The sequence below is a fragment of the Leucopleurus acutus genome (genome assembly GCF_964270905.1).
Source record: "Leucopleurus acutus genome assembly, chromosome: 14".
Lineage (NCBI taxonomy): Eukaryota > Metazoa > Chordata > Mammalia > Artiodactyla > Delphinidae > Leucopleurus > Leucopleurus acutus.
Genome location: NC_139156.1, coordinates 46,102,464 through 46,127,053, shown reverse-complemented (window position 1 = coordinate 46,127,053; position 24,590 = coordinate 46,102,464). Strand labels below are relative to the sequence as shown.

Sequence of the window (24,590 nt, the reverse complement as noted above, 5' to 3'; positions counted from 1 at the left end):
TACTACATACATGTCAGATACTATCTTATAATTATGGGCAGGAGATTACACAAAAAAAAGTAAAATTGAGAAATTTTCGTTAACTGTAGGTTAAACGTGAATAAATAGTAACAAATGTCAAAACACTTGGAATCGCAATCTTGGGCAGGCAGGAGTTAAGTGCAGCCCCCAAGTCTAGAAGGCCATCATGCTACTGCACCTGTACTATCAGTCAAGATCAAGATTATCATGGTCACTCTAGGCACAATGTCCTACACACCTAGTACAGCAAGGAATGTGGAAACTAAGCCTTATAAGGCACGAGAGAAGCATCTGGAACACTGACCTCAGAACAGAGAAAATTGTGAGGAACCAAAGTGTAATCCTGACCTATCCACACTCAGAACCAATAAGCAGGCTGTGAGGTTGGAAGAATGCCCCCTGGGCAGACGTCTAGTGACCCCTAGTTTGTTCAAAGGAGAAATAATTTTTTATTTCTCCCCAAACAATTACTGATAATGTACTTATAGTCATATAGATATTTTATCACTAAGTGGACCTTAATCATACTAATAAAAAATGTATTAGAGGTAAGAAAAGCCTAACATCAAACAACACTAAGTTTATAACAGCTAATGAGTTGCCTGTGCATATTACATACAATTGTTAAAGTGCTTTTTACCTTGGAAGAACATCACATCTTCATACATATCAATATTTATATAAGCTCTTCCTCATGATTCTCACAGACCCTCTTACTGGCTTGATGGAATCTTTGTAGTAAATGTTTTACCTAATGGGCATGCAAATAACAAGAGAAGCTAATATTTGTTGATTGTCTGACATTTGCCAAATATCTTAGATGTATTACCTTTTGTAATCCTCCTATCACCCTTGAAGAAGGTACTGCTAAGATCCCCATATACAAATGGGGAGATATACAAGACCTCATAGCTATTAGGGGAGACTGGCATTCTGACGCCATGGCCTGTGATTTCTACCCCCTATGCCATATATTACCTCCTTAAGTAACACTGGCTAGCTCTGGACAAGCTGTGTTTTGAAATTATATATACATATATATTATGTATACGTTTTTTAAATTTAGAGGCAGAAAACAAACTCTAAGTAATAATAACAACTAATGGCTACCAATGCTCACTGTGTGCTGGGCACTGTTTTAAGTATTTACATGTATTAAATAATTTAATCCTTACAACCCTATGAGACAGATACTATTCTTAATCCCTTTTTCACAATTAAAGAAAGGTAGGCAGGGACAGGTAAAGCAGCCTGCTCAAGATCACCAATGTGAAGATTCTAACCCGGAGTCTGTGCTCCTAACTGTTGCATAATCTTGCCTCTCAAAAAGTATTTTCAAACTTCCAAAATTCACCCCTTTGCTCATAGCACCAGCCAAAAGGTCAATAATCACCTCTTTAAATGCTATACAATGAAAATGAAATGCTATACAAAAAAAAAAAAAGAAAACAACTGCACAAGAGCAAATCAAATTATAAAACTTCAATTCAAATCTGTCTCAAAAAACATTAGTGCTAAAAGTTTGAGGAGATGGGCTTCCCTGGTGGCGCACTGGTTGAGAGTCCGCCTGCCGATGCAAGGGGCACGGATTCGTGCCCCGGTCCGGGAAGATCCCACATGCCGCGGAGCGGCTGGGCCCGTGAGCCATGGCCGCTGAGCCTGTGCGTCCGGAGACTGTGCTCCGCAACGGGAGAGGCCACAACAGTGAGAGGCCCGCGTACCGCAAAAAAAAAAAAAAAAAAAAAAAAGTTTGAGGAGAGGAAAGACGGCCTTCGCTTTTGTACGATAACATTATTCCTTCCCCACCTCGCTACTGTGCAGAGTGGGTCAAAACTCACTCTTCACTGGACACCTGCCAACTTTTCCAAGTAATAGTAAAATCAGCTTAGTAATTCTTTTGACTACAGGTAATCTGGGCTGAACAAACACGTAAGATACACTTAATACCAGACAAACCGATATACAGGCATACCTTGGAGATATCACAGGTTCGGTTCCAGACCACCGCAACAAAGCAAATATTGCAATAAAGCTAGTCACATGAATTTTGTGGTTTCTCAACACATATAAAAGTTATGTTGGGGCTTCCCTGGTGGCGCAGTGGTTGACAGTCCACCTGCTGATGCAGGGGACGCGGGTTCATGCCCCGGTCTGGGAAGATCCCACATGCCGCGGAGCGCCTGGGCCCGTGAGCCATGGCCGCTGAACCTGCACGTCCGGAGCCTGTGCTCCGCAACGGGAGAGGCCACAACAGTGAGAGGCCCGTGTACCGCAAAAAAAAAAAAAAAAAGTTATGTTTACACTAGACTGTAGTCTATTAAGTGTGTGACAGCATTATATCTAAAAGAACAATGTACATACCTTAATTAAAAAATGGTTGGCCAAAAAAACGCTAACCATCATCTGAGCCTTCAGTGAGTCATAGCAGTAACGTCAAAGATCACTGATCACAGATCACCATAACAAATATAATAATGAAAAAGTTTGAAATACTGTGAGAATTACAAATGTGACACAGAGATATGAAGTGAGCAAACGCTACTGGAAAAATGGCAATGATAGACTTGCTTAAGGCAGGGTGTCACACACCTTCGATTTGTAGAAAGTGCAGTTATCTGTAAGCACGATAAAACGAAAGGCAATAAAAGGAGGTATCGCCTATACTCAAATGCCTACACCAACCTACAAAAAAGGCAAAATATACCTATTAATGGGAATTATCAAATATTAGTAGCCCAAGATTATATATGAATAAAATGAATGTGCCCTCTCCAAAATTTCAAGGAAGTCACTTACTTTGCTGTTTGAAATTTACAACTGACCTTATTGCTCTGTTTTCATTTTTACGTTGTAAGAGCCACCAAGATCTGTAGTGATTGTGAGGGAAAAGTCACACATCATACAGTTAAATCATTTCTAATATAGAGTGAAATTTCACTCTCAGGATCATTCTCCGCTTATTGCAATATCCATGAAAAAATTCTACAGCAGAAGCACAGTGAGTACAATTTGATTTTTTAAAAATATACTCAAGGCACCTAGCTGGGTATTTAATATAGTTTGCATTTCTGTAGTGCAATAAGTATTCTATTTCAGACAGCTAAGAATTCCTTGCAGATTAGTCTAATTTGCTAAATTGAGATACTCAGTGTTTTACTTTTCCTATCTGCCTTTTTATGGTCTATCTGGTGGACTTAATTGGCACATCTGAGCAGATGAAATACTCTCAGTTAGGAGTCCAGATCTCACAGAGTAAATTAAGACTGATGCAGACAATTATGCACTGGAGCTGAGGATGAGAGGTGTGTGCAGAGCACGGAGCAGAATTAGTCTTCATTTGTGTCTTAGCTTCGTCATTTAAAAGAAGCCAGGATGCTCTCTAAGAAAAGTCTTAAAGGGAGTTAACTTTTTCTTCTCTCTTTAAAATATAGAGTCCTAGAAGAAGAAAAGAACACAAGTTTATTTCCTGAAAAAGAAATCAACTCCCAGAAACTGATGACAAGGACAATCTTCAAATAATTATCCTTAGTTTCTGGATCAAACCTAGATTAAATTTTTACCAAATTCAGATTTTTAGAAATCAAACGATCTGCGTTTTGTTTTGTTTTTTTAAAGGTACAAGCAAATCAAGCTCTACGCTGTATCAATAATTTGGCCTTTGCCTAAGTGTGACCTGAATCCATGTGCAGCACAAAGATGCAACTGAAGGATAAACATGGGACAATCGCACTGCAAAGGGATTGGCTCTAGGCAAAAGGAAGAGGAAGAGGCTCGGTGAAAACAATAAAATGGAGACAGAGCAGCTGAGACTGTGGTTCTAGGAGGCATGGCCTTCAGCGCCGTTTCAGGCAAAGGAATGGGGCCTGCAAAAGTGTGGGCTTGGTCCTCATCAAGCAACGGGAGAAAGTGATCACTGAGGCCATGCTTTCTGAGCCCACCGCACCAGTCCACACTGACAGACCACTCCCTCCTGACCCAAACCACCAGCTTCTCCACTTGCTGCTATCCTGGGCAAATGACTTCAGCTTTCTCAGCTCAGGTTCCTATCTCCTAGGGCGCTGCGAGGACTAAGTCAATAGAGCCACATACAGTGAAGCACTGCTAAGTGGTAAGCATTCACTAATGTCGGCTATCTTAGTTCTCATAACCACCTCCTCCCTCACCCACGGATACCACCCTTGCTCAGGGCCTCCAAATTTCAAATCCAAGAGGCTTTTTTCAACATTCATCCTCCTCAGCTTTACTCATTTCGGCATCTGAAAATACCGACAGCCTTCCCCTCCTAGAACTATGCATGTATACAGCTAAACCCTCCAAACCAGGATCCAACTCGCCCCTGGCCACAGAAGCCACAGTGCTCAAGAGACAGGGTGCTGAAGATACCATTTTCCCAGATGATTAAGTCTTACGGGGGCTTAGAAGATACTCTATAAGATTTACACAATGAATGGAGCCATCTGACCTTTTGTTTGTTTGTTTTTTTTTGCGGTACGCAGGCCTCTCACTGTTGTGGCCTCTCCCGTTGTGGAGAACAGGCTCCGGACGTGCAGGCGCAGCGGCCATGGCTCACGGGCCCAGCCGCTCCGCGGCATGTGGGATCTTCCCAGACCGGGGCACGAACCCGTGTCCCCTGCATCGGCAGGCGGACTCCCAACCACTGCGCCACCAGGGAAGCCCTGACCTTTTTTAACTCAAAGTTATTCACGGTAAATAAAGTTCAAAATGGGGCAAAAGAAAAGAAAAACCTCTAACGACAAAACTGTATTAGAAGCCAGTTACATCAACCGGTGTCATGACTACAGACGCGAGTTACACCACACCACGAGGCAAATGCTATGCCCATCCACACCAGATCAGTCAAGTTTTCTAGAGTCCCTAGCAATCTCCCCAAATCTTTACCCAGCTGACTTGGGTCTAGGGTTTGGTCTCCAGCCCAGGGAGGTAGGGGCAGCTATGTTCTGATTCTTGGCACCACCACGTGGCCACACATAGGTACTGCCCATTCCACCCAATTCCACAAATGAAAGGAAACCGCCGTTTACACAACCCGGTCCTGGCTTCAAATCCCAGCTCTTAACCAGTGACATCATGGGCAAACTGATCACCCTGAAAGGGCCAAGATAAAGTGTTTGTGCAGCCTACTATAATTAGAACAACTGAAAGATATATATGCATAGGATCAAAGGCTGGAATGAAATATAAAAAAACAGAGGTGCAGGTGGTTTTTTCTATCTTAATATTATCACAATTTCACTATAAAAAAACAAGGAATTGGGGGCTTCCCTGGTGGTGCAGTGGTTGAGAGTCCACCTGCCGATTCAAGGGACGTGGGTTCGTGCCCCCGCCCGGGAGGATCCCACATGCCACGGAGCGGCTGGGCCCGTGAGCCATGGACGCTGAGCCTGCGCGCCCGGAGGCTGTGCTCCGCAACGAGAGAGGCCACAGCATTGAGAGGCCCGCATACCAAAAAAAAAAAAAAAAAAAACACACACACAAAAACCCCACACATAAAAAACAAGGAATTATCAAAAGTGAAAGGTCAGGGGCAGGGTATGGGAAGCCTTCAAACTATCTGGAGGTACCAGTTCAAATCCATTTCAGGCTGTGATCTCAGCAGCTTGGCCCCAAGTACCAGATAATCTGAGGTGACTCAGGCACCACCTACTGAAGAGTCTGTTTCTAAATTCTACTGTTCCACTGACTGAGGATGGGGGGTGGTGGCGATTTATCCCGGCAGCAATACCAAGCTAACTTCGGGCTAGAGTTGAGCATTACATCCTCAAATCCCAACATCCTTACCAACAATTCTTTCCAACCTCCTCAAAGGTTTCCTAAATGCGAACATCGTAAGGGCCTCTGATAAGGAAGAATGCTACCAACCTCACCTCAGAATTAGTGGGAGCTCAAAGCCCAAGTGCAGTGCCCAGCTCCTGCTGCTCGGGGCTGAGCCCTAAAGGTGCTCCCCAGGGGATTCTCAAGCACACACCCTGGTAAGAACCCGATGAACTATTATACACAGCACTGAGCTGAATAAACTGGCCCCAAAGCTCCTGCCCAGGCCCTCTCCTATGTAAACACAATTGTGCAGGGTACATAAAAGTTTAGAGAAAATGATATACAAACTCAATCTGCCAAAACTTACGGCCTCAGAAAGGAAGAGAATATATAAAGTCCACTTATATATATCAAAGTAGTTCCCAAACATGCCAGTGCCTCAGAATCACCTGGGAAAGCCTTTTTAAATGACCACCTGGTAGTCCCACGTACACATTTTGAATCAGCACCTCCAATGGTGGAGCCCCCAGTGATTCTGCAGGATCAGCCCATGGGCTGGGAATCTTTGCCTCAGTCTATGCTCATTGCCAAGAAAATACAGTTGTTAGGTGAGCAACTTAAGCAGTAATGGCTGGCAAATGGAAATAGAAAGGAGAGATTCAGAGTATAGGTTTAAGTCAAATTATAAATGTTCTCCCTAGTCATGCCAGCAGGAGACAGACCTTATTTGGAAGTGCATCCTCTCACTCGGGGTGTCAACGGACCTACACTGCAAGTCCGACCCAAGCAGTATGTCCACTGCTGGGAAAAGAGGCATAAGTTGGTGACATTTTTTGTGTGTTATATCTCACTGTTGGCAAACAGCATGTTGCTTGCTTCCCCCTGTTGTCCCCGTGCCAAGGTAGACATCACCAACGGATTGCGGCACTCTTTCCCAGGGAAGCCAAACAGGCCTCAGTCTCCCCCGGACAGATTACCACTGCCAAAGGTGGGAGCTGGCTGGCAAAGGCAAGGGCTTGTGCCCTCCCTGTCTTGAAGTGGCAGCTTAGCAACCGGACTCCTCTGCAGACCACGGCCACCATGCCAATACCCAAAGCAATCCAGACGAGACCCTTGAGGAAACAACGTGCCCCCAAAGCAATGCAAGTATTTTCCTGTTCAGTGATGCACCTGAAGTTCGGGGGTAAATGTGGCAAGTTTTAACCTGCATCCTCAGGTCCATATCAACATATCTGAATGACCCAACAGACCAGGCCCAGTGCTGGGATGAACGTCCTCCACAAAATCTTCCCCAAATACCTCAGTCTGATTTCATTATGCCCTGCACACTGGTTAGGTCCCATCTGTGCCCACGTCCCCTAAAAGACTGCAGATTCCTCACAGGAACCCCCAGACGCCAGTCCTAGAATGGAGATGTGCATTCATGCAGTGAGAGCAAAGATGAAGCAATGGAGATGACCTCACATCTCAACTGGAAAATGAACCAACTACACTGAGGGAACCGGGATTGCACATCTCTGTTCACCTGGCGGGGAAAGGTGCACGTATGAAATGTTTGGTCTTCTAGGTCACTCTGGGATCACCAGGGACATGTATCACCCAACACTGAATGTGTGTCATTTCTGTTAAGTGTTTGGCACCTGGAGCTCCCAGACCCTAGCTTTCTAAAGCATCAATAGATTTTAAGGAAGACCTCACAACTGAGAGTCATACCCTAATGGAAACGTGAGTACCCCAAAATTAAAATAAAAAATAATGGATGCTTTGTAAGATCTGTTAGCATTGACATGAATAAGAAACGACAGAATATTTGCTTCTAAGAAGTGGCCCATCCATCACGGTACATTATCAAAGGTATGAAAATCAGGGAACACCATTGAGCAGACAGCCTCCAAATGCAACAGAACAGAGAAGAAAGCAGGATAAAAATGTTGGAAAGGCAAAATACACGGGCATTTTAAAAGATGCTTAAAACTTCCAAGACTGATCTGAGGTCTTGGGCTAAGTCAGAGAAAGCAGGATCATCTACTATCCAGATGCAGAAAAGGCTGAGCTGTAGAAAAGGCCTGACAGGAAATTCCCACTGAGCGTCAGCTAAAACTAAAGACACCTAGTTAGGACTAACCTAGAGCTAATGAAAGACCTAAGACTCTCCAAGTGGAGAGAATAAAGGGGGTGAGATGTCTAGGAGTCGCCCACTTTCACTTCTAAGGGTTCAAAACAGCATTATAATCAACAGGGCTATAACCAACACATATTTAAGTCCAAAAGGTACTTACCTTGGGTACATATTCCTAAATTCTAACCATTAGGAAAAACTCATTTTCTATGTTGTAAACTATATGGGGCTTTATTCTTCTTATCCATCAACAAACCACTGCTAAGATAAGAAATCCTAAAGTGTTTTTCTTCCCTCAAGGGGATACCATTACAATTTCATTCTGTCTACAAAGATCAACAACAAGAAATAACAAAGTATAGAGTGACTGGCAGTTTTAAAATATTCTTAATATGCTTCTCAATCCTGAGCATTTTATTTTTTTAACATCCCCCAATCCAAAGGGTACCAAAGGAGATGCAGTATAAACATTTCAATGTGGATATCTGCAATTTAACAATTATCTACCTTAATAACTGTAGCTATAAAATTTTAAGAGCTATAGTATTTTGGTAGCAATTAGAGTTATTGATATTTCTGAAATTCATTTGAGATTTTACTATAACTTGAGCAAAAAACTGACTTCTAATATGGCTTTGGAAATAGCAGTTTTACAGTCTTAACATTATTAAGAAAAACGTATTGCCATGAATTTAAACTAAACCTGTATTTAAAATTCAATCAAAATAATTGCTCTTGATCAAAATACTGATATACTTAAAATATATTTAATATTGACTCAATTTAATGGGAAGAATATTCATTCCACTTATAATCAATATGTTGAGATTAACACTTTTATTTTATTTTATTTTATTTTGCGGTACGCGGACCTCTCACTGTTGTGGCCTCTCCCGTTGCGGAGCACAGGCTCTGGACGCGCAGCCCCAGCAGCCATGGCTCACCGGCCCAGCCGCTCCGCAGCATGTGGGATCCTCCCAGACCGGGGCACGAGCCCGCGTCCCCTGCATCGGCAGGCGGACTCTCAACCACTGCGCCACCAGGGAAGCCCAACACTTTTATTAATTCTCTACAATAGTCAAGAAAAAGACTGATGCCACTCACTGTTCAGACAACTTTACAGATATCAGATGTGCAAGCTACAATGAGAAATGACAAACATTAAGCCACTCCTCAACTGTCTTGCTGCATAAGGTACTACCACAGTGAAAGTGTAACAGCTCTCTTAAAGACCTGGACTTAGGTTGCAGGTACTCAAATCATTGGTGAAAAGAACTATGATGCACCTGCTTCTAAAAGGATGTATGTGGCAGCTTGGATGTAGGGCGTCGGCAGTTATAAATAACAGAAGAAAAGAATATCAGGTCAATCTTCATTCGCAAAGGCCAGTGGAAAGCTACAAGAATTATAATAAACTAGGTCTCCCTACACTGAGAAACAAGAAAAAACTGTTGAGGACTGGGGAAAAAAGCCACCCTGGGAGCAAGTATTAAAAAAATAATCTGTTAAGCAGATTCCCGCATCCCTTTGAGTCTCGCGGCACTCTTAAAAAGCTAAGGCGTGAGACCTGAGTCGCACAACGTCATGCTCCGTGGGACACGGTGGAGACTGTAGCATACACACTGGTTTTCTTGACTCAGAAGACGTGTGGCAACATGCAGTGCGGACTCCACAAACAAACGTGTTCACCTGGGCTTCCCTGGTGGCGCAGTGGTTGAGAGTCCGCCTGCCGATGCAGGGGACACGGGTTCGTGCCCCGGTCCGGGAAGATCCCACATGCCGTGGAGCGGCTGGGCCCGTGAGCCATGGCCGCTGAGCCTGCGCGTCCGGAGCCTGTGCTCCGCAACGGGAGAGGCCACAACAGTGAGAGGCCCGCGTACCACACACACAAAAAAAGTGTTCACCTTCCTTTTACTTACTTACATCAGACACTGACAAATTCACGGAAATAAGAAGCCAAAGTTAGTCTCTAGCATAAAAAAAGACAGGGCACAGGAAGGGTATGCTGGGCATACGAAGCCCATTTCTGGCACGGTATTGTTGAAATTCTGTAGAGAACCACTTTTTCAAGACAAGGAAGGAGGGATTTAGGAAAGCAAGCTTATTCTTTCATACACTAAAACTTAAATTTCAGCTCTTTTTTGAAGGAAAGTCTCCTAAAATTACTTTCACCCAACATACACTACACAAGCCAACCTCCTCCTGCCCCTTGTGGCAGGGTACCCACTCTCCCACCCACCCACACAGCTCCTGCTTTAGTCCTAGGCATGCCTCTTGCCCAGCCCTCCCCCTAAGCTTTTCTTCTTAGACTTGCCCTCAAATCTCAATGAAGACCCCGAAGTAGAAGCATCTTGGGTGAGCTCCATAGAGGACTCAGGGGCTCTGATGGTTCTAGCAGGCTAAGGTTGCAGCAAGTCCAACCTTTGGATGAATGGAGGTCTAATATATTACGCTAGACTAGAACTCTCATTTATTAATAAACCTACCACCTACGATAAAGCAAGCAGTACAATCCCTGGAGACTGACCTTAACCGCTGCTTATAATAATCTTCATCTCCATCATCTCGGCATCTCACTACTTTCCGACCTCCTCCTCCTCCTCCTGCGGCTTCAGCTTCTTCCCCAGAACTTGGAAAGAAGTCATCATCAATCTCCTGCACTGTGACTTTCTTCTGCCGTTTCTGGTGACTGAGCACCCGTCTCCGGTCACAGTCGGTGTCTTCCCCGGACAGGTCAGTCCCTGCCGCCTCCCCCTGCTCCCACTCCGTGGGCAAGTACTCGGACACTTCATCCTCAGAGTCTCCCTCTGCCTTTGGCCTCACACCACACTCCAAGGGTTTCTTTCCCTTTAGCAATCCCACCTGCCCCTGGAACTGAAGAGCCCTCTTCTGGAGTTTCTTGATGTGTTTTTTCAAGCGCTTATCTGTTTTCGAGAGAACTTTGCCTCTCTTGTCTGGTTTGTCTTCATTGAGTGTTGAGCTCAGCTCGGAAGTGACCGAGGCCGGGGCTTTTTTAGTTGCTCTTTTATTACAAGCTTGCTTCTTTCTTTCAAAGGACAGTTTTGCTTGATCTGCCAAATACTTTTCAAAATCTGATGCTTCGTTGAGCATTAGTTTTCTGGGCTTTCTCTCCTGCTTCTGAGGGATCTGGGTACCAAAAGGTGTCATCTGACCAGTGCGGACGAGCTCTTCCCAAGCAGTCTCCTGAGCGGGCATGAGCATGCTGCCGAGGGAGGACGGCTCTGCTTCTGAAAAGAGGGATGACAACACGTTGGGCACTAGCACAAAACTTTCCAAGAGAACAACGGATATGTGCACGACTCAATACATAAATTAAAAAAAGAAAAAAAAAATCACTGACGTACTAAAGTAGATGACGTACTAAAGTATAGTGTATATGAAGAACAGAGTGAAATTTACTATGGCATTCATGCCGCATTTAGTATACTCCTATTCAAAAAGGTAACTTCTCAGTAACTTTTCCCAAAACACTGCATTATCAATATACTTTCTGTGCATCCAAAGACAGACCCAGTCGTATGTAACATACAGAGAAATTTTACCATGTTTCCTTATCAACTGCCCTTGAGGAAGCAATCTCCCAAGTTTCCACGTCACTGCTAATACCAGCATTCAGATGGACTTAAATACAAGAGACAGCAGAACTGAAAACAGACATCTAAAGAATCAGCATGCACCTAAATAGGTAAAACATAAATGCTGCCTCTGCACCGCCCAATAGGAGAGTCACCATATGGCTACTTAAATTTACGTTGAAAATTCATTCTCTCAGTGGTACTGGCCACATTTCAAGCGCTCAATGGCCACATGTGGCTAAAGGCTACCATGATGGACAACACAGACAGCATTTCCATTATTGCAAAAAGGTCCACTCAACAGCACCGTGGTAGATGTGTGAAGTTAACTGACTGAAGGGATGAACTAAAGTTGGAAGTTATGCCATAATAATAGAAAGCCACCCAGAGATCATCCCTCTTTCATTAGTTGAAATTAATCTCTAGCAAAATTACTTTACCCATAGCCAAAATACCAAAAGAAGTAAAGGCTTAATAGGAAGGCATCCATATTCTAAAATCTGTATTTCTTGCAGGCCAATAATAGCACAGTGCAGTTTTTCATTAAATGTGCACTGAAGAAAAACATACATCAGAAAGTGCACAAATCCTAAGTGTACAGCTCAGTGAATTTTCAGAAAAAAAACAAACCCGTAACACCAGCATCCAGATCAGGAAGCATAAATTACTAGGACCCCCAGATATGCCCTTCGTGGTGCCTCCCAGCTTCCACCCCACCAGATACTGACTGACCTATTAACACGGTAGACAAGTTGTACCTGGCTTTCAACTTAATGGAAATGGGAATGTCTGTACTTGTATCTGGTTTCTTTTGTTCAACATTATGCTTGGGTGAGTCACACTTACTACTGAACATAATTGCAGTTTGTTGATTCTCATTGCTGTTAGTATTCTATTATAACTCTACTACAATTTTTCCATTCTAGTGTTACTGGACATTTGGGTAGTTTCCAGGTTTAGGCTACCAGGAATAATGTTGCTACGAGCATTCCAATACACATTCTTTGGTAATGTATGTATATAATTCTTTGGGTTTATTAAGCTTTAGGAGACACCACCAAACCGATTTCCAAAGTGGTCCTAGCAATTTTAAGTTCCACCAACAGTGTTTGAGAGTTTCAGCTGGTCCACATTCTTGCCATTCCACTTTAGCTACACTGGTAGGCATGTAGTAGTACCACTTTGTGGCTGTAATTTGTATTTCCCTAGTGACTAATGAACTAGGGAATCTTTACGTAAGATCTGTTGATCTTTTGGGTAGCCTATTTTGTGAAGAAAATGTTCAAATCTTTTGCCCATTTTTCTCATATGTGGTCTGTCTTTAAAAGGAAAAAAAAAAAAAGATTTCTAGGAGCTCTTCATACATTCTGGACTCAAGTCCCTGGACTGATACAGATATTGCAAACATCTTTTCCCATTCTGCAGCTTGCCTTTTCACTCTCTTAAATGCTATCTTTCAGCGACATAAGATCTTAGTTGTAACATAGTTCATTTATCAAATCTTTTCCTTTACAGTGAGCCTTGTTTTTGTGCCTTGTTAAATCTTTGCCCCAAGATCATGAAAATGTTTTCCTATGTTATATCCTAAAAGCTTTGTTTTATCCTTAACGGTGAAATCTACAATCCATTTGGAATTTATTTTTGTACACTGTATAATGGGCCAATATTCACTTTATCTTCATGTGGAGTAACCCAGCACACTTAGTGAAAAGACGATCCTTCTCCACAGCACTGTACTGCCACATCTGTCATAAATCAAGTGACCACATATGGGTGGGTCTGTTTGCTGGACCCCCTACTCTGTCCCATTGGTGTATTTGTCTATCCTTATGCCACTACAGTGTCTTAATTACTATAGGTTAGTAATAAGTCTGGGTATTTTGTTCTTCTTCAAGATTGGCTTGGCCATTCTTGACCCAATGCATGTTTATATAAATTTTAGAATCAGGTTGTTAGTGCCACCCACCCTCAGCCTACTCTTCCTACTCCATACCCTCTCCCTCAAAAAACTCCCTGAAATTTATATTGGGGTTGCACTGGAACTATAAGTGGACAGAACTGTATCTTCTATCTATGACCATGGTGTATCTCCCCATTTATTTGTCTTCTTTAATTTTTCAATGACATTTTGTAGCTTTTAATGTAGAGAGCGCTGAAGAAAACTACCTTTTTTTACTAAGAGTTATTTCCAGGTATTTGATTTTGATCGTAATTGCCATCTTTATTAAATTTTATTTTTTGCTTTTGCTCGTATGTAGAAATATGACTGATTTTTATATATTGACCTTGTATCCAGTGACACTGCTAAATTCACATGGTAATTCCAACAGACTGCCCATTGATCCTTTCAGATTTTTGATATGACCAATAACATACGCTGTAAATAATGATGGTCTTATTTCTCTTCTTACATTACTACACTATCCAGGTACAATGCTGAACAGGAAAGGTGATAGCAAGCAACTCATCTCATCCCAGATCAGAGGAGCAAAGCCAACTGTTGCAAAGTTTATCCCACCTAATTCCAGGAAAGGATTCTTTAATCAGATAATCCTCACAACAATTAGGAAACGGATCGCTATGTGGAGACCAGGGGAAAGGAAACCTCAGGCAAGCACGTGAGCAAAGAAATGAAGGTCTACTATGCTTATGCCCATCTCAAAGCAGACTTGGAAAGGTTAAAGAATGTAGCCAAGGTCTATACCTGGGCAATACAGAGCTGGGATACACAAAGCCTAGACACTCTGTTCTCCTGCCCCACCAAACAGAGCATAGAGCACCACGGAGAAGGAAGGTATCCCAGAAGGGATGGAGGAGGAAGGGTTATAAGAGAGACCAGGAGTCTGAAGTGTTAGCTGGAGCCCCACTGGAGAGGGATAATAGGAACCAGGAGTTCAGGAAAAGGGCAAAAGGCCACAGGTCTACAGATTTATAAGATACTAGAACCTAGGTGGCCACAAAAGCCATAGGTAATGGATGAGATTATTTGGGGAGAGGTAGTATAAGAAAAAGGCAGCTCAGGACTTCCCTGGTGGCGCAGCGGTTAAGAATCTGCCTGCCAATGCAAGGGACACGGGTTCGATCCCTGGTCCAGGAAGATCCCACATGCTGCGGAGCAACTAAGCCCGTGCACCACAACTACTGAAGCCCGCGCGCCCTACAGCCCGTGCTCCGCGACAAGGGAAGCCACCGCAATGAGAAGCCCGCGCACCACAATGAAGACTCAATGCAGCCATAAATAAATAAATAAATAAATTTATAAAAAAGAAGAAGAGGGCTCAGCAAGAAATTCTGAGAATAATCAACATTTAAGATAAGCCTAGAAAAGCTGGTCATAAAAAACTAAACAGGAATGGTCAGAAGGCTAAAAGGAAAACCAGAAGAGAGACATGGATCTTGGAAGGCAGGGAAGTATCAGCTGCTACAGACAGGCCAAGTGGAGCTTTTGGATGGGGGAAGTAACAATTAATCCTGGGCCAAGTTTTACCAAACAAATAATAGGTAGCAAAAGGCAGCAGCGAGTTCTAGTCAGCCAGACCAGGACAATCGTTTTTTTTTACCAATGAGAAATATGGCATTTCAGCAGCAGAAAGCACTCCTCATAGGCCCAATGGATTCTGCGAGACGTTAATAGCACATCTCATAGTTATTTTTTTCCAATGCCTCAATTCTCACAATTCTCTTGTCTTACTGAATAGACTTCTGGAATTAGTAGAAAATATCTGCCTGAAGGGTTTAAATCTATACTTCAACTAGTAAATAACTGAACAGCTACCAACAATTTCTAAACACACATGCACACACACTGACTACAAAGATACTTCGTTTCAGAGCTTATGCATCTTCCCAAAAGGCTTCCCAAAAGATGCCCATCCAGGTCAGTGATAGAAACAAAATCATGGCCATGGATTAAATAACCTGAATTAAGATGCCCTTTCTTGAACAACAGAACTGATGCTTGGAAAGCCTGCCAGATACGTCCCCAAAAGATATTTAAAAGCAATTCTAGGAATGTTCATGGACGATGCTTGGTCAACAAAACGCAATTCAATCAAGATGCTAGGTGTCTCCAAAATCAACAGAAAAGAATGTTAAGATTTCTAATTTATTAGACGTAATACTAAATGCACACCAGGAGCCTCCATTAGACTGAGTTAAAAATTTACTTTCTTTCTCTGAAACCCCGTAAGACTTAAAATAGATTTGGTTCTACAGGTGTGGAGAATAAAATTTTCCTGTGTCTCTTTTGTCACTAAGTAAACAAATGTATTTTTCCCAACACCCAGGCCAGAACTGAAGGGACACCCTCCACTGACGAGAGGCATCAGGCATCAATTCGAGAACAGAGACACCGTCCCCAGGATCCTCACCTGCATCCTCCTCCTCCAGACTGGCATGATCTAGTTCAACTTTTACCTCTGCTCCCCCAAGGATAGCCTGGAGACGTTTTTGTTTTGCTGTGATCTTCTTCAGCTGTTGTTCCTTAATGGGTAGATATTGAATACAAAAAACAGCAATGAAGTGATTAAATGTTAAATACAAACGACAGCATTGCAAAATTTTAAAAACTTTAATCAAGAGCAAAATAAAACAATTACCAAATACAACTATTACTACAGAAAACCTTATTTGAATAACTGCCACTTTTCTAGCAGGAAGAAGCCCTCAAAGCCATGTCCATCGGGCAGCATCCCTGTCCCCACCCACTCTCCTGACTGGGCGGCACGGCTCTCTACCTGCCTGAGCAGCTAAGTTCACTGCACTGACTCTCCACCGACTTGGGAGGTGGAACTGCTCTACGTGGTTTCCTCATTACACACTGGGTAAATCACTGAATTTCTCTGTTTCTGACCTTAGCAGCCAATGCGCTATGAGGTCAATAGGCTGTAGGGATAAGAAACAAACACAAATGTTCAAACAGTTGAAAAAGTCAGTCACCTTTGATAATCTACCATATTTATGACTGTCCTTTATAGTATCCTACCCAATCACAAAATTTTAAAGGGAAAACCTATTTTGATATACCCTTTTACTCTGTCCTCCCCGGGCCCCCCTTTGTCTTGTCTCCCTCTACATCACCAGAGCTTGGATATGCGGCCATTCCTAGGGACTCCCTAATTAACTAGGCCTGTGGTAGGTGGTTCTTTCTCCCAAGGTCAAGAATGCTTGAACGCCAAACATGAGTGTGGAGCAAGGGGACATCCTGATTATAAACACCATGTTGTAATGACCTGTAATTCCTTTTACTGTATCTCACAGTTTTTCTCTCAGCGAACTCTCATACAAAACAGCCTCTCTCTGAATAGTCTCTCTCTAAACAGCAAAAAGCTGCTAAAGAGAGACAGGAATACATAACCAAGTTAGACCAGTACCTAAAGGGGCCTAAGACTGGTCCTCTCTGCTCTTCGAAACCCCAGCCCACCAGAAGCCCACTATTCACACGCTCCACGAGAAGCCAGGCGGTCTCCTCTCTGCTTTGGGGAGACCCCTGGTGCCTCAAGCCACTGTGAGCTCTGACCTTTGGGCTGCTGCTGTGGAGTTAAGTGAGAGAGACAGTGTGGAGAAGATCATGAACCGGTGAGTGGAGAGCAAAAGGAGGAACCAAGGTTAACCACACCCCACAAGTAGAGCCTGAATAAGAGCTGTGGGGACTCTACTCACTGCACTGAATCCACTGCAAGCACAAGGCCATCTGCTAGTCACTTAGGATGGCGGCAATAAAATGATCAAAACTAGTCATTTCTACCTCCTGCAATATATTGTCATGAAGTGTACATCAATTCTAAAAAATGTTTCAAACCTCATAAAAACAATGTCGTAAGTGACAGACATTCCCTACCCTTAAGTCCTCCAACCCTAAGTGCAGACCCGGTCAGTGTGGCTGGGTGATGACTGAACACCGAAGGCCAGCCTCTCAGAACAGTGATCACGAGTGTGTGAGGGGCGAGGGCTGGGTCGATGGGAAATGTCTACAGACAGTCAGTGCAAGCAGGAGCTGAGCAGGAAAAAGAGCAAGTCCACCCAAGACAAGGAGAGGGCTGAGAGGAAAGAAAGTGGCTCGGCAGGGAGACTATGAAAGTACCCGAGCGAGGCGGCACGCGAAGCCAAAAGAGGAACTTCTTCTCAGTTACGTACGTATGCGTACATATGCGTATTTTTAGAAACACTCTTTAAGCAGAGGATGTTAAAGGGAAACAGCCAAAAAAATTAAACGTATAAAAGGAACTCAAAAGTTTCTGTTATAAATTTGCTTCACATCTTACCAGTACTTTTCAGAATAGCTACTTCCCAAATATTAAATGAGCCTAAATAATGACTTTTGCAAAAATGCAACTTAGTGTGTTATTTGGAGTCACCTTGTTATACTTCTGTCGTTTTACAGAATCTAGTTTCCTGTTGATGTCTTTGTTGGTGTCAGCTTGAGGGCTAAGTTGTTCAATAATTTTATTGATTTGCCTTAGGGATGTCGTACATGACCTGAAAAAGAAGATAAAATGTCCATTTTCCACTCTGGTAACATCTTTTATAGAATAACATGAAGAGAAATGCTAAAAACACGTCCCTTTTACTTCTTATTAACTAAAAGACAAAAGCAACTAAACCAGAATACATATTCTTTTTGGCCACTAATAGAACTTGAAGGGTTATTAGGAGTCTAAGATGACTGCTCATGTTTTTCTCTAATCTGGCCAATTTTAATCAGTTCATTCCCATTTGCAAGCAGATTCATTCATTCTACAAGCATTTTAAGGGTCTACTCTATTCAAGAGACTGTGCAAAACCAACAGGCAATAAGTTGTCCCTTTATATGAAAAAATGCATACACTTTTTTTTTGAGAGTTAATTTTTTAGAGCAGTTTTAGGTTCACAGCAAAACTGAGAGGAAGGTAAAGATTTCCCATATACTCCCTGCCCCAAATACGCACAGCGTACCCCATTACCAACAACTCATACATCCGTGTTTAAAGGCCATTATGGAAGTCTCCCAAAGCTTGGAAAAGTACTAAAAATATTTAAACATCTTCTTATATAGGTCAGGCAACTGTGACAATATTTTTCTTTTGCATGACTAGAAGACTTATTTGCTGTCGTTTTACACTTTGTAGTGCAAAGAAAAAGAATCAGTTTATAATACATTGCTCCTAAAATAGACATCATAGAATTGTAACTCCCAAGTTTCAAAACACAAATTCAATCTCAACACTTGTGTAATTTGCTGTTTGTACCCTTTGTGGATTTCAGGAGAAAAGATGTTATCAATGCAAGTTACTGGCAGTCTCAGTACGTGTCACCATCTGTCTAGTGTTAGGCGGCCTCTAGTGTTAGGTGACACTGCAGGACCCTGCTCTGTCACCTCTGCAAGCAGTGGATACATTTCCCAGGTCGAATGTAAAAGGTGTGTTCATTACATGGCATTGAGGTCCTCACACCTGAAGGTCAGGCTACAACTATTGGAGAACACCTGCTGCTCAAGAGGCCCAAAGAACACACCAGAAAACTGTTAGCAGAAAACATGCCCTTTAAGTGCCAACAGCTGCCTGTACCACAGCGCCGCCCGCCCCCCCCCCCCCCGCCAGGGTAGCCAAAAGCTCTACGTGCCTCCCTCCCCCTCCCCCAGCCGCTCCCACCTGAGACCACACCATCCCTCCACCCAGTCCTCCCCTTCCCCTTCCTGTTTCCCTGACACAGCCGAGAACACTGGCCAAGGAGGGCAGACTGGCAACGGAGAGCGAGCTCAACTCAATCCTCTGCCCCGTCTTCCAACCCAGGTCCAGGGCACCCCCTTCCCCACCAGTGTGCTGTGCGCAACATGGCCCAGGTCTGTTTCTCCTCTAAAGCACAAATGAAGTCTCTATGGGACTTCAGCTTTCTTTATAGAGTCAAAATTACAACAGAAGAAAGAAAAAGCAGGGAGTTGTTTCTCACTGTTTCTAGAAATGCAAATCTGAAAAGGTACCAAAAGACTGGCCCTAAGTTTAGGCACAGGAAACTGGAAAGAAATTATAGGATGGGGAGGTGGGGGGGGGGGCGGATATGTTCCTGGTATCTGGAGTAGGACATATCAGAACTTTAGGAACACTTCTCCTGAGAACCATTCTGTGCACAAGCTTGCAAAATCTGGGGCACTTAGAACAGTGCTTCTCTCCAGGACATCATGTGTAAACAAGCTGCTGTGAACTGAACTGAGCCCCTAACTACTGTGTACAGCGCTTCTGAGCGAAAGGGCTGGGGTTTAGACACAAGGTCAAGGACCACCCTTACTGACCCCATCCTCCAATTAAAGGTTCTATAAATCTCCTAAATTTCTGGACTACCACAGCTATTGTCTGAATCGCTCTGTCATATGTAAACACAAACTCTATAATCAGAGAGGAGGTGGTCCACTCACATGAGGTCGTCCAGCACTGACTGATACTCCTTCTCTGCGTCGGCAAGCTGGGCCACACGGCTGGCCTCATGAATGGCGCTGTCCACCTGCTGAAGCACCCCTTGCTCCAGCACGTCCTGGTCATAGACGTCCACACCCAAACCCTGCAGCTCCAGGGCCTGGGCACTGGGCTCCACCGCCTGGATCTGATGTCTGTTGATGTGCAGCAGGGCTGGCCCTCTCCTCGGAAGTTCTGAGGGATACCCCTTGGCGGAAGTGGAGGGTCCATTAGCAGGGGAACAAGAGGGGAGGCTCTCCCCCAGCTCCACGTCGCCATCGTTCTCCTGCTTGATTGTCCCCTCTGCACTCTCACTGATATCCTGACTCTGTGAAGAGTCTTGCTCCTGAGTTTGACTTGAGTGGGGGATACTCTCATTTGGCATCCTCTACAGACTATCTAAAAGGAAAACAATTTTTCAGTCAGCCCTTCAGTTATATAGAGTTGATATTTATATAGTTTCGTAAATATCTTATAACGAAAGCAGACCAATTTCTAAAAAAATCAAGAAATAATCCTCCAATTATACATAAATTTAAGTTCCCAAGTATTTTTCTTAAACGGGCACAAGCTATAGATCTTCTTGAGTGCTGATAATTGAGAAAAATTAACCAGAAAAACAAAAAAAAAGAAGAAAAAATGCAGTATCACCAACAAACGACACTGGGGTAGCCAGCTAAGAAAGCTGGCAGCCAGCATCCTGAATGATGCCCAGAGTCTTCTCCAAATCAACTGAAGTCATTTCACTGCTGCTTTCCAAGTCAGCCTCTTCACTGCATTATGGCACAAGTGACCTACATTATAGTGGCAAGATCAACTGTAAAGTATAGATTTAGTGACTTGAGAGAGATTCTCTACAAATCTAACACTAAAAACTTTTAGGTTGAACTCCAAAAAACAGAAACTCTGAACAAGAGGTAATAAATAGCACCAATCAAATCAGAATCTGAGGAAGATTAATTAAAATATTCTCAAAAATAACTCCATTTCAATGCGTGATATCATTTCTCACCATCAGGCTGGCAAAAACATGATGACTGATAATATCCAGGAGAGGCAAGAAAAATCCACTTTCACATAATGCCGGTGGGAACATAAGTTTGTAAAATTCTCTTGGAAGGCAATTTAGCAATATCTGTCAAGATTTAAAATTCACATTACTAGGCACTTATTCCAGAGAAATACTCACATATACATAAGGATATTTATTGTAGCATGTTTTAAAATAGTTTTTAAAAGTCATTAAGTATTTTCAATGGTAATGATATAAAAGCCAAGTAAGACGAAAAAAGTCACATCGTATGAAGACATTTATATTGGAAAACCATGTGTATCCACACCTGTGTGTATGGAATGCATTCAAAATGATCTGGGGATACAAACTAAACCTGCAACAATTGGGAGGGGGAAGCAGAAGGAACAGGTAGGAATAAAGGGGAACTCTCACATTTTACTCCAAGAAATCAAGAACTCCTTGAAAGAAAATGTGTTCACTATATTGCCTGTATAACTCCATCGAACAAATACTTTTATATACATTAAAAAAAAGTGACAGCTTTTCTTTTTATTTAACAGTGAATAAACTAAGGTTTCTTTCAGCACTAAAACTTTATTTCAATGAAATGATGACAAATTCCCCAACAAGCCCCACTCATTCCTCATTAAATAAAATATCCCAGTGGCCAAGCACTAGGATACAAAGATGCCAGGAACTTAAGTGTCATCCTGCCCTAAGCAGCTCGCTCACTAGTGGAGGAGAAGCATGCCAGTAACAACACAGAGGGGCAGGTCTGTAAAAGAGGCACAGGCAAGAGCCCAGATGGGGGACTTCCCTGGTGGCACAGTGGTTAAGAATCTGCCTGTCGGGCTTCCCTGGTGGCGCAGTGGTTGAGAGTCCGCCTGCCGATGCAGGGGACACGGGTTCGTGCCCTGGTTCGGGAAGATCCCACATGCCGCGGAGCGGCTGGGCCCGTGAGCCATGGCCGCTGAGCCTGCGCGTCCGGAGCCTGTGCTCCACAACGGGAGAGGCCACAACAGTGAGAGGCCCACGTACCGCAAAAAAAAAAAAAAAAAAAAAAAGAATCTGCCTGTCAATGCAGGGGACATGGGTTCGAGCCCTGGTCCCGGAAGTTCCCACATGCCGCAGAGCAACTAAGCCCATGCGCCACAACTACTGAGCCTGCGCTCTAGAGCCCGTGAGCCACAACTAGTGAGCCCGCATGCCACAACTACTGAAGCCTGCGTGCCTAGAGCCCATGCTCCAAAACAAGAGAAGCCACCCCAATGAGAAGCCCGCGCACCTCAACGAAGAGTAGCCCGCGCACCTCAACAAAGAGTAGCCTCCGCTCGCCGCGACTAGAAAAAGCCCGCATGCAGCAAGACTCAACGCAGACCAAAAAAATAATTAATTAATTTCTGAAAGTTATCTTAGGAACTTAATAAATTCTTTAATTCAAATGAAACTCTTTGATCAACGTAGTCTTCAAAATTAACATTACCTATAGTATTTAGAGCAAGTCAGTTTGGAATATACACTGAGATATTTTTCTAACAGTAAAGATATTGAATCTATTTCCCTTTTTTCCTTCTGCTTCCCTGTGACCAAGGGCATATGTATTTTTTTCTGTAAATTCTTTTTTTTTTGAATTTTTGAATTTTATTTTATTTATTTTTTATACAGCAGGTTCTTATTAGTTATCCATTTTATACATATTAGTGTATACATGTCAATCCCAATCTCCTAATTCATCACACCATCACCACCACCCGCCATTTTCCACCCTTGGTGTCCATACGTTTTTTCTCTACATCTGTGTCTTAATTTCTGCCCTGCAAACCAATTCATCTGTACCATTTTTCTAGGTTCCACATATATGCGTTAATATACGATATCTGTTTTTCTCTTTCTGAGAAAAAAAGAGGCCAGGTGGGCATAGAGGAAAGGACAGTGCACTGGGTCTGGAGTTCAAAAAACACATACAAACTGAGATTTGAACATGTGACCCAGGATCTGATATACAGGAGGTGTTCATACACGCTGAAATGAAGCAAGGTTCAGAGAGGAATCTAAAATAACAAGTCTGGTCTGGACAACTGAGTCACTCATGAATTCAGTCACAAAAATATGAATCAGAAAAGCAGCAGATGGGAAGCAGGGAGAGCTGGCAGTAACGTGTCCAGCTGGCACGCAGGCAGAAATGCCAATCTAGGCTCTAGAGAAAATCTGGACAAGATGTGGATGCACTGGCAGAGTAAACAGCCCCAGGGATCCCAAGGCTGTGACAGGTACCAAAGATCCTTTTAGAGGGTAAGAAAAGGCTAACACTGAAAAGGTTAAAAGAGAACAGCAGAGTAAGAAAGTTCCTCCATTTGGGGCCATTCTGATTATTTTCAGGAGAAAGGATAAGACTGGCACTCTATCATTTTCAACAGAGACAGCAGGATTCTGGCTCAGAGTCTTCATACTAGCTGGAATTTAACAATTCTGTTTTCATTGTTCTTATGTGTATGTATATAAAGATTTCCTTTTCAGGTTAAAAAAAAGACATTAAATCCATCAAAATATTAAGTAATAACACTGTAGTACAAAGAAAAGGTTAAAATAATAATGTTTGGAGAAAACTTCTAATAACAGAAAAAGAGTAAGAGGGAATGGTTAAAAATGGAAAATAATAGGGCAAGTTCCAAAGGAAACCAGAAAGGGTCCAGCGGATTTGGAAAGTAGGTCGCTAGTTACCTTAGTAAAAGAAACCTTAGTGGAGCAAAGGGGACAAAGCCAGACTGCAATGGGATAAGAAGTGAGTAGAGAAGGAAACAGAGGCCTTATCCCCTTAAGGATAGGCCATGGCAGGGAGATCACTGGAATAATAAAGTAATCACAGGATGGGGTAAAGATGCTGAGTAATTGACCTTGGGGTCCAAGCTGGGTAGATTTTTAAAAAACAAGCCAGAAGGGACTGGAAGAGGGAGGGAAGGAGGGAGAAAGGGAAGGGAAGGGAAAAGGGAAAAAAGAAATAAGGAAGCAGTCAAGAAGCCACTTGGAGAATGGACCAAAGGGCAAGTCTCCTGGGAATAAGAGATGAAAACAAGGAAGCTCTCCTCAGAACGTGAAGTTTCCAAAGTGAAATAAATTATATGACATTCAGTAAATATTTATAGAGTGACTTCCCTGGTGGTCCAGTGGTTAAGACTCCACACTCCCAATGCAGGGAGCCGGGGTTCGATCCCTGGTCAGGGAACTAGATCCTGCATGCCGCAACTAAGAGCCCGCATGCCAGCTCAGCCAAATAAATAAATATATTTTTTTAAAACATTTATTGAAAGTCAATTACACCAGGCAATGTACTCGGTTAACTAGTTTCCGTCCCCATTGAGCTTAGAGGCTCTTGCAGATGACACGTATTTTAAGAATTTTATATATACATATACATATTTACGTATAAGTATGTATTTATACATAAATTATACACACACACAAATGTAACCGTGGTTAACTGCCTTAAGAAGAAAGTACAGGATTCTTTATGACAAAATAACAGAGGAGCCTAATTGACATTGCAGAGGTAGGTGTGAGGTCAGGGAGGTCTCTCTGATAAAGTTATATTTGAACCAGCATCTGAAGGATGAATAGGAGTTAACAGGCCAAAAGTGAAC

The 24,590-nt window shown here is 43.0% G+C and overlaps 1 protein-coding gene across 1 annotated transcript in view; it reads right to left on the bottom strand.

The window, feature by feature from the left end:
• ERCC6 (ERCC excision repair 6, chromatin remodeling factor) overlaps window positions 1-24,590 on the bottom strand; it is a 74,302-nt gene that overhangs the window by 48,572 nt on the left and 1,140 nt on the right. Inside the window, exons 2-5 of the mRNA XM_082854512.1 lie at window positions 19,901-20,336; window positions 17,868-17,988; window positions 15,882-15,993; window positions 10,443-11,163 (exon numbers count right to left, since the gene is read on the bottom strand). Of these exons, the coding sequence (XP_082710638.1) occupies window positions 10,443-11,163; window positions 15,882-15,993; window positions 17,868-17,988; window positions 19,901-20,322 (1,376 nt within the window). The 5' untranslated portion in view covers window positions 20,323-20,336. The remainder of the gene's footprint in view (window positions 1-10,442; window positions 11,164-15,881; window positions 15,994-17,867; window positions 17,989-19,900; window positions 20,337-24,590) is intronic.